Source organism: Apodemus sylvaticus, chromosome 5 (assembly GCF_947179515.1).
Source record: "Apodemus sylvaticus chromosome 5, mApoSyl1.1, whole genome shotgun sequence".
Lineage (NCBI taxonomy): Eukaryota > Metazoa > Chordata > Mammalia > Rodentia > Muridae > Apodemus > Apodemus sylvaticus.
Window position 1 is genome coordinate 7141302 of NC_067476.1, and position 11063 is coordinate 7152364.

The 11063-nt window shown below is 51.3% G+C and overlaps 1 protein-coding gene across 1 annotated transcript; it reads right to left on the minus strand.

The window, feature by feature from the left end:
• Positions 1-757: 757 nt before the first annotated feature.
• Positions 758-9190, minus strand: LOC127685125 (ficolin-2). Its single transcript, XM_052181960.1, has 9 exons — positions 9068-9190; positions 7238-7351; positions 5151-5204; positions 4841-4876; positions 4221-4253; positions 3942-4069; positions 3431-3560; positions 2539-2673; positions 758-1204 (listed from the first exon to the last, which is right to left on the minus strand). The coding sequence occupies exons 1-9, from the start codon at positions 9147-9149 to the stop codon at positions 957-959; spliced, it is 960 nt and encodes a 319-aa protein (XP_052037920.1). The 5' UTR covers positions 9150-9190; the 3' UTR covers positions 758-956.
• Between the last annotated feature and the right edge of the window lie 1873 nt (positions 9191-11063).

Consider the following 11063-nt stretch of genomic DNA (forward strand, 5'->3'; position numbering starts at 1 on the left):
TGTGCCTGTACAGTGATGCAGAGGCAAAGGGCTAAGAGAAATTCTCTCTTCCTGGTCCCTTCTTTTCCTTCCTTTGTGCCTGATAAGCAGATGGTCTACTTTGAATACCCAACTTTCTCTTCCTCCTGCTCAGCCCCCCTTGAGTCCTAGGGAGAATCTAGCGTTAGTCTGTGAGGAGTACCTTTCCTTGTTCCCAACACACACACACACACACACACACACACACACAGAGAGAGAGAGAGAGAACTGTGGTTTTGACATGTGCCCTGGGGGAGGCAGGCCCCTCTACATCTTCCCCTCAGGCACCTCAAGTGCATGTCTCACCAACTCTGGGCACAGTGCTCACCACATCTGCTAGTCAAGGGAAGTACTGGCTCACAGAAGCTCTTACAGAGAAAGCAGAAGGGCTCGTGCATGCATCCAGCTTCTTAGGAATGCTTTTTCTAGCACCAAGGTGACTTTTTAATGGCCATGTAAATTGCTATGAGTGAGCTATGAGGGGACATCAGAGCTGAAATGGTGACAAGTCACTTATGGTAGTGGCAGAGCAGGGGGTCAGAGGCAGATGGCCCAAGGTGATATGGCATTGGCTGTTTCCTCTGTGTCTATAAATGGGCTTTCCAACCCTTCCCGACTGTCAAGCTCATAGACAACACAGCTGGATGATTCAGATACGGTGAACTATTCAAAAGTAACACACACACACACACACACACACACACACACACACACACACCAAAAACCATAGACACCTGTCTGTCAGAGAACAAGCAATTTTTGGAAATACAATTTTTCCTTTGTGGTGAGAATATAGGTATGTGAAGAAAGCCGGGTCAGAGGTCATTGGCTGTGTGGAGTGTGGGCAATGGGGTGAGCACACTCCTTCCTTAGCTGGTAGTGAAGACAGAAGACTCCTGTTGCTGGTATGCTGGGATGGGTACTCCCTGTGTGGGGAGCTAGATGAGGCGCACCTTCATCTCAGAAACCTTGCAGCTGTAGTTGTACCCTCTCCAAGACTTCCAGTTGATACCATTTGCATAGCTCTTATGGGGTCCCCTAAGGTAGAGGCCATTCAGGTTGGAATTGTGGCACTCAGAGTACCACCAGGCTCCCTGGTAACGCATGGCACAGCTGTAAGAAGTCAGGTCGTTGTCTTGATCTTTGGTGGAGAAGAACTGGTTCTTCTGGTAAGTCAGGGAGTCGCCTGTTCAGAAAGAACATACATCACCTAGATGCTAGACTCCCTCTAGGCAGCCCATCTCCCGCCTTCGATTTTTCTATCCTTGACTGGAGGACTTAACAGTTGAGATCCAGGTGAGGGACCCAGCTACACAGGCCTTGGGAGAGTGTATGCATCAGATATGACCCTGTCCTCCTGGCCCAGCAAGTTCCAGTGGCTGTTGGCATCTCTCTCCCTAACTGCACTATCTGTTCTCTTGGGAACCCTCTGAAGAGCACCACCAGCGCTGGCTCTTTCTCCTGTAGCCTGCATCTTGCTAGGACTTCTCTTGCCCTGGCTGCCTCTCAGTAGGCACTGAATGGCTTCATGCCTCCAGGCTTCTAGGGTTCATCCTGTTCTGCTTCCCTGCTGGGCTTGAAGCTCACAAGGAGCCTCTAATAGTGCCAGGCTCCCCCTCCCCCACAGAGCACAGTCAAAGCACTTCCACCTTGTTTGTTTGTTTGTTCTTCTAAAAGTTCAAGGTTATGTGGTGTGAAGAGGTTGCATACATCTCAGAGCAGTCACCATCAAAGCTCCTGGGGCTGTGGCCTGCCTCACTTAGCTCTGAGTTCAGCAGTTAAATAGGTGTGGTCATGCCCCAAGGTTTCCCTAGTCACACTGGGAATCTCTCCAATCCACTGTCCCCAGGTTCATACGCTGTAGGGTGCACTCTATAAGATGCACTTCCCAAACCACAAATGCTTCTGGGGGGAGGGGGAAGGGCTGCGTTGGTGTGGAGATAAACAGTCCCTAAAAGCATTGTAGGCTGAAGGCGTGGTCGGGTGCAAGCACTGTTTGGGCCTCAGGTGGAATCAGATTGGAATTGCTGAGGCCTCAGTGGCTTAGTCTCTGATAGATTCCTAGTAGCCCATTGGGAGATGGTGACACTGGGAAGGCAGGGACTGGTGGGAAGAAGAGGATTGCTGGGACATGCCTTTGAAGGACGTTCCCTTCAGCCTTTCTTTGCTTCTTGGCCCTAGAACGAGAGGCTTCGTTCTATCACAGGCTTCCTCCAGGACCTCACATTGGGTTCAAGTGACTAAGGATGAAACCATGGGCCAAAGTTAGTCTTCCTTCCTTCTGAGTTTACTTCCTTTATTTCTCTGTCACAGAGATGAAAGGTTGGCTAACTCAGGGTCCTAGATAAGTTCTTTCTTTGCAGAAACAAGGCTTTAGCACCCGGGGAGAGATATCAGTATTTTGCTGATGGTCAAATAGCTCAAGGCCACCAGGAGGAGATGGAAAGCAGGCCCTTCTTCTCCCAGAGTAGCTCAGAAGCCCCCACCCCACGGCCCACCCTCCAACCCCCAGCTGCTCACCAGCACCACCGCCAAGGAAGTCTCCCAGGAGAAGCTTGTATTTCTCGGTCTCTCCCTGGATCCGGAAGGAGCTGTACTTGGCGAAGTCATGCTTGCCGTCGAAGTCTGTGAGATCCACCCGCAGCTCACTAGTTCCTTCAGAGAGTGGCAGGGGACAGTGAAGGCTCAGCCTTTGAGGTGAGCTGGAGTCAGATATTGCATTGATATCTATGAATGACGCTGAACTGGCAGTGCACCTGGGTAGGTACCAACATCTTTTGGCTACAGAAGTACCTCAGGGTGTCCTGTGTCTCTAGGCACCTCTGTCTGTTCGAAAGGCAGTACCTGAGAACCCACTGGCAGCATTTCCTTGGCACGAGCTGACATGCTTTATTCTGTGAATTCCCCCAGAGGGCTGTGCTCTCTAACGCAGTAGCTTGAACCTGGATGGGCTTTTAGCTTTTTTTTTTTTTAATTGTATGCACAGAAGCAGACACCAAAAGGTAGTAGGTAAGAGACAAAAGGCTCTGTGATTTTTCAGTGAAGCATCAGACAGGCCATGAACCATGAACCATGGTAGGAGGAGGAGGGACTAAGGGAGCTTGCTCCCTCTGCTGCTTGTAGAGGCAGGGGAGACTTTTGTAGGACCCAGACGCAAGTATTCTGGATGAATTTACAGCTGGAGATGAGAAACAATGTCCCCAAGACATCTTCTGGGTCCTAAGAGGCCACATCCCACAGTTAGAGGAGTCCCTTATCCCCTGACCCTCACCCTGTGGAAGGCCACGGCTGGAATCTCGTGCTCTGGGCTGACTTTGCTGATCATCGAATACTCTAATCCTCTGGTACTCCTCTGCCCCATGGCCCAGATCTCAGGGTCACAAGGTTACCCCATCTGGCCAGCATTGCCTACCCTGGGCGGTTAGAGCGTGGATGTTGTCATTCCCCAGCCAGAACTCCCCCAGCTGGCTGCCAAAGCCCTGCTTGTATGAGGTCCAGTCCCGGAAGAAGTCCACAGAGCCGTCGATCCTCCTCTGGAAGACCTGGGACCGTGAGGTATACACAGAAGTCAACACGAGGAACCGAGCCTCCAAGCAGAGCAGGAATCCATGATCCTCAGAACACTGGGAAGCAGACCCCACACACCCGACCCACACGCCCAAGCAGCAGCTACGAGAGCAGGCATCACATCCCAAGCCATGCAGCAGGAACTGGCGTGTGCTGGCTCCATACGGGCCTCCCCTTCAATGTGTGCTCTCTCGCACAAGTCACCTTCCAGCATTGCTGATTCTTTATCTTCAGAGCAGAGGGCTCCCTCTGAGGTGCAGAGGGACAGAATCCCACATAGCTCATTTTCTGTTGACGATGGAATTTGGGTTCTGAGAGTTTGGTGACGGGGGGCGGGGGGCTAGCTCAACACTCACAGTCCAGCCTCCACCATCTGTGTCCATATCACACAGCACAGTCAGGGGCCTGCAGTCTGGCAGGTAGATGGTATACCAGCCAGTGAGAAAGTGGCCCCGGGTGAGCAACTCCTTGCAGGTCCGAGGTCCTGTCGACAGAAGCAAAGAATAAAGGCGGGACCGGAGTCCAAGTATGCTCAGAGAAGTTGATCAACAAGCACAAAGTCACACAGCAGGGACCGGAAGTGGAGGCAGGGACAGAGAACATCTACATGGGGACTGGGTAGGCAATGTGGTCACCTGTAGCACATGACTGAGAGGGCCCGGTGTCTCCTGTGTGGGGAGAGAAGAGACACTGGTAGTAAGTGTGAGGTCATCAGCTACATCCCTATTGGCCCTATAACCTCACAAATACATGAGCTGGATAATTCCAGGGCTTGCCTAGGTCCTCCTCCTGGAGCACACGTTCCAGCTGCATGGCTTTTCCTGTCTTGAGGCCTTGTGTACCAAAAAGAATGGGTAGCCCCTCCTTGCTCCCAGCATGCTTTGCTCCAAGTGCACTTAGATTATGCTCTGCCAAAGTGTCTACCCGGGTGGCCTTGTGGGTGAGGGGTGTCCTTGGTATTCAAAACTCAGATAGACTATATAACTTGATGATAAAGAAGATATGAGATTGTGTCTTAAAGTTCCATCAATTAGAAAAGAATTCAAATCACTTTTGCTAATGACTCAGATAGGCCAATAAATAGGTCCTAGAATGTGAGCCCTCAGGGTTCAAATATCCTGGCCCCTGCCCAGACATTAGGGCTTTAGACTGAGGCCCCTCTCCCTAGGTATGCCTGGGCATGGCAGACATTTCTACAGACATTACACAGAGCTGCGCACGCCACCCCACCCCAAGACACACTACAGAGACTCACCTTTTTCCCCACGTGCTCCCTTCTCTCCTCGGTCTCCTGAGGGAAGAGAACTTGATACTAGTGCCCAGAGCATCTGGCCAATCAGGAGACCCACCATATAGGGCTAGCCACCCAAGGCAGACACTAGTTAGGGTCAACTGGGGAGCTGGAAACCAGGGGTAGGGAGCAGGCAACCCATGAGGCCTGCAAGGAAGAGACACTAAGGCCTGGGTTGGGCAGTCCCTCCCATCTCTCTCTCCAATCCCCGTATCTTTATGGACAGGTTGAGGTGCCAGACCTAGCATCCCTCAGCTGTCTGCCAAGTTGTTACCTTTGGGTCCAGTTGGTCCTGCCTTCCCAGGATGTCCAGGAAGGCCGCTCTCTCCTGCAAAACCAAACATACTTTCTGAGCAATGCGCCCACCATTATCCCCCTAGAAGGTCTTTGCCTAGGTGGCAAATGCCTGACCCTGTCATGCTGGCCATATCGACCTTTGGGAATACAGCCAGGCTCACTGAGGAGGGTGAAAAGGGTAGGGTGTAGCCTACCCCCGGCTGGGGAGGACATGGGGGCAGGGTATACCCTACCTGTGGCTGGGGAGGAAGCAGTGTCGGGGGGGGGGTGCAGCCCAACCCATGGCTGTGCACTGAGCACATAGTCACTAAGCTTTCATTGGCTCCTTTGTCCAAGCTGAGTGGATGGGGCCTGGACCACACTGTAGACTTCACAGTGGGAGACATGTCTTCAGAGGTGCTGTCCTAGTAGGCCTCTACAAGGAGAGGGCAAGCCTCTCACATAGCGCCATGAAGAAAACCATGGCTGTAGCATGTCCAAAGACCTGTGCTGCCTACTTTTTATGTCAACTTGACACAGGCTAGAGTCATTTGGAAAGAGAGGGCATGGACTGAGAAAATGCCCTCGCTGGATTAGCCTGTGGGCAAGCCCATGGGGCATTTTCTGGATTGGTGGCTGATGTCTGTAGGCCCAAGTCACTGTGGGTGGCACCACCCCTGGGTTGGTGGTCCTGGGAACCAAGACGACATGCTGAAGACGCTTTGAGGAGCACACCAGTAAGCGGAATTTCTTCATGGCCTCTGTATCATCTGGACTTCCTGCCCTGACTTCTCTGGATGACTAACCACAAGCTGGGAGGGGGAGAAACCCATTCCTTCCAAGTTGCTGTTGGTCATGGTGTTCTATTGCAGCCATGGAAACCCTGACTAAGATGTCTCCTGACTCAATGGAAGCTGTGAGGCAGTCATAGGTCTTCCTTGCAGGTTCTGATCTCAGATGCCACATCGGACCCAGCACAGCACTACTAGTCTCTGTAGGAGTTTGTAGGCTCCAAGCTTCCACTGTTAGGTGTGCCCAATGACAGAATGAACCTGTCCATCCTTACAGATGGATATGAGGGTCAGGAGAAGCAACCTCACCAGAAGAACACCTCTGCAGGCCTACTGACCATACAGTACCTGGGGCACACTAGTTCTCACTTTGAGTCAATTAGCAATGCATGGTGGTAGCAATTTAGATCTAGGGAAGTGAGATCCAAAACAAGAGGTAAACACCCCTCCCCCACTGCTGGCTTTCTCATCCTGGCCATGGGCTAGCCGCTTCTCTCAAGTCCTTCAGCAGGGCTCTGGGGACAGATATCTCTTCCCTTACTGGGACCACAGAGATGAGCAGGCAAGTGGGACTCAGTTTTGGACCACCCACACTGGCTTCAAACCTGGCATCTCTCACAGAGGTGTCCAGGCTTGTCCTGCCCCACCAGATCATTGCCGGGCTGGAGTACCTTCAAGCAAGGGGCTCTCCTGCTGAACCCCGGGGCACATCTGACTCAGGAAACATAGGTACCAACCACTACTGTCCCGACTTGGGGAGAACAAGTGTGCTTGAGGTCTTCACAAGTGCTAATGTTGTGGCTCAGGGTTCCAGTGACTGTATCCTGCAGAAGATCCCATATGGATGCTGCCCCACTCTTCGCTGGAGGGCCAGCTCAGGAAGGGGCTGGTCCCTTTGAGCCTCTGATCTATCCTGTGAGGCAGGTGAAGAAGAAAGCCACCGCCCAGCTTTCGGGTACGGCTGTGAAAGTGTTGCCTAGATGTCTTACAGTGGCCAAGAGGAGCAAACAGTGATGGGGGAGGGGGAGGGGCGGGGCGGGGCGGGGCTGCAAAGCACACCTGGAGCACCAGGGACACTCCAGAGAAGCCCGCCTGGGTCTTTTCAGACTAGTTGGAGCTAGTTTTTGTCACTGACCATTCTGTCAAGGTATCTGGTATAAGACCCACAGTCAGAGAGGGCCCGAGGTTGGGCATCCAAGCTCAGAAGACCTCCCATCAATACTGTCCTTTCCATGACTTGGGACCCCTCTGCCATTACTGTCCCCTCTCTATGCCCTCCTTCCCCAGTACACACCTCTATCTCCTTTGGCGCCTGCCTCTCCCTTGGGCCCTGGGGCTCCAGGAAAGCCAGGGCAGCCTTGAAGGATGGTGAGCTTGTTGGAGCCCTCCAGATCCAGGACCTTCATTTCTGCAGAACAATACAAGCATCAGCTGGTATTAGCATCCTAGGCCACCTTCCCTGAGGGCAACTGTCAGCTCAGCCATGTCAGGCAGAGGGCTGCGTCAGGTCTGCTTGAGAATGAACTCTCCAGTTACCAGTGCTGTCATTTGACAGATCACCTAAGTGCCCCCCCTCAAGGGTCTGTCTCCTCAGCCCATGTGGTTGTAGGAACTAGAGAGAGGCTCAGGGGTTAAGAGCACTTGTTCCTGCAGAGGACCAGGGTTTGATTCCCAGCACCGACATGGTCCTTCACAACTGTCTGTGACTCCAGTTCCAGAGGATCTGATGCCTTCTTCTGGCTTCTGCAGACACCAGGCATGCAAACGGCACCCAGACACACATACGTGCAAAATAGCCACACACACTGAAAATATGTTTTCTTAGAGAATAAATAGGGCTGAAGCAAGGACTCAACTTGAGGATGAAAACTAAAGTCTTTCCATCACTCTAGAATTTAGAGAATGCTTTAGAAATGGTTACGGAAAAACAAGAGTCAATCTTGCTAAGCAACTGAATTAATGTGACTATTTTCCCCTCCTACTCTTGAGGGTTGACCATGCAGTGGTTGGACTAAAAGAGACCTTCTAGGGGGGAGGGGACAGGGACATGCATGCGCCGTGGCACTGCTGGAACCAAACAGAAGTTGCTACATTTTGTCAAATATTGTCGATGTGCTGACTTGCAAAGTTCATACCTTTGCAGAGGAACTCTTGAGATATCAGATTAGGGCACGGCTTACCTCAGAGGCTAGAGAACTGTCCTCAGTGAGCTCCTGGCCAGGTTGTTTTTTTAAGATTATAATTACGATATCTCTCCCTTCCCTTTCCTCCCTCCAAATCCCCCCAAATGCCCTCCCCATGTTCTAATTCATGGCCTTATTTTTTCACAAATTATTATTGTATATGCACACACATGAAATATATGTATAAATATAATTATATATACATACATATGTATATATACATATACATATATGTATACTTATATACATATAAATTCCCAAATATAACCTGTTGAGTCCATATAATGCTACTTGTGAGTATGTTTACAGGGCCCACAGTATGGCACTGGACAATAAATTGGTAGGAAGGACCACCTCTAGCTCTCCCAGCATTCTTTAGTTGCCTGGAGTTCTCTGTGTAGGGTTGAGGCCTCGTAGGCTTTTCCCTGTCCACTTTCCCTGGTGGGTTCTTTCCTCTATGGAAAGTGGACTGTGCCTTGCTGTCTGAGTCCCTTCTCTAACCATGTCACCACTTGAGACCGCTGCCCTGTGCTTAGGAGCAATATCCCCAGGGTAGACAGAGCTCATCATGAATATTCTCTAACCCCAAATCCTTGTCCATATGTACCAGGAGAATCTGGGGTGCATCTTTACCAAAGTTACCAAGGGAATGTAGCAGGTGCAGATTAGAGGATCCTAGCATCTCTCTCCAAAGTCCCTAAGAAGGTGTAAAACACTGGTGTCATTTTCTGTGACATTCCTGAGATCAACCTAAGGCCTCAGGGTCAGCAGTCACAGGTCAACAGAGTCTCCACCTGAGCCGGTGCTGGTCACTCAGAGTCTGTCCTCAGAAGGTGACACTGAGCTGACAGGAGCTTCTCAGAAGAGGTGGGCACAGGGACAAAAGTGGGCATGAGTGAGTAGTTAGTTACCTACTCTCAAGGACTTAGAGTCTGTCTCACCTGGGCAGGTGTCCTCGGCATGGATGTTCAGCTCTTTGATACACAGGGTCAAGATGAACAGTGCAGCAGATCCCAGGGCCATGGCAACCGCTCAGTGCCCAGCTCTCTCTATAGCTTGGCGCTATAGTCTGCTCTTATAGGGTAGGAACCCCAAATCCCCGCCTTGGGCTCCAATGCTCCAATCCCCAGGAGACAGTCACTTCCTGGAGGCCTCTGGTTGCACAAGAGACCTAAAATAGTCCCAAGGGTATGTCTTTTCTTCCAGTGAGGCCTTTTGAGGTTCACTTCCCCTGAAGAAGCATCAGAGCCCAGCCTAGGGTCACCTCTATTTGCAAAAGGCCTGCCTTGATGGTGGCTTAAGTCAAGCACAGTCCCACATTCCCTTCCCGTGTATTGTGGTTAGGTAGGATTCTGGAGGACAGACTTCAGGACAGTCAGGGATGAGCTGGTCATTGGGACTTGATATGCAAGGGGAAGTCGTGGCATCCCAAGACGGTTTGCACCTTGTCGTTATTGACTAACAAGGTGGAAGAACTAACCTGGTATACATGGAACTGAAGTCTCATAGCCCGCAAAGATCAGACACTGAACTCCAGTCTGTGTGAGATCCAGCCAGTCAGGGGCTGCTCATTACACCAACAGGTGAAGAAACGTCTTACCCCCCACCCCCATCCTCCACCATCAAGCTAACTTCTGTCTTTTGAGCCCTGTACCCTGCATGCTCAGCCTAAGCTGCCAGTAGTTGTTCAGCTGAGAGGTGTGTACATCTGAGGTGTTCACTTCGAATCAGAGGGTGACAGTGGTGGGTGGCGGGGACAGAGTGCAGAGTAGGTCATAGCCACACTGTTGGTGCCAGGAGGATAGACATGGGATAGCCAGATAAGAAACGTAGCAAATGGCAGACTGACCAACTCAGCTAGCACATAGTCCAGACCTGGGACTCTGAGCTGGCCTCCCACAACAGCTACCTCTGAACTGCTGGCGCGTGTGACGGGGCGGCTCCTACAGATTTCAAAGCTGCTGCATCCACGACACGATGCTTTCTATGCTTGGCTCTGTTTGTTTTCTTTGGCAGGGGAGGTTGTAAGGGCAGAAGGCAGATACAAAGGAATGTGGAGGTAGATGAATGGTGTTGGGGCGTGTGATGTTAAACTCACTAAGAATCAATAAAAAGATTTAAAAAAAAATAAACCTATAAACCTCTGGGATGCCTATAGGCACATCATTCCCAAGTGTGGTACACAGCTCCGAACTGTGCTGTTGAGAAAGCGTGAGCAGGGCCATTTCCCAGCTCCCGGAACTGCCGAGCCAGGCCAGGCAGGGTCGAGACTCTGCCAGGCAAGCCCCCCTTGTGCCAATTCGTTGATTCAGGATGGGGTTTGGTGAAGACAGAGAGAGGAAATAAATCTTTGAACCCAAATGGCAGCCGCCTCAGCTCCTTCTGCACAGCTGCCAGGGAAGATGTCACCAGCACAGTCCTGTGATGGGGACTGCTGCTGAGATGTGGGTTATGACAGCGCAGACTGCCAGGGTTCAAACATGGGGATTTAATTCCCCGTGTGGTAGGAAGATTATAAGAACTGAACTGCTCTGTAGTGTGTTTGGAGGTAGGGCCTCTGGAGGGCAGCTGGGACTAAATACGTGTTTTGGTTACTTTTCTATTGTTGTGATAAAAAAGCGTTTGTTTGGGGCTTACAGCTCCAGACAGTTAGAGCCCACAATGGTGGATCAGAGGTTATCAGCTGGAAGGCAGCTGGAGCAGCAGCTGAGCGTTCACATCTCAACTGGCAAACAGGAAGCAGAGAGAGGGCACTGGAGATGGCAGGAGGCTTTTGAAGGCTCCAGGCCCACTCCCAGTGGGATAAACCTGTGCATACAACTCCACTGGCTGCTGACCAAGTATTCAAATGCCTAAGACTACTGGGGGACATCTCATTCAGAACACACAGTGAAGGTGTCAGGGAATAAACTCCATGACCAGTCCCGGTGGCTCTAT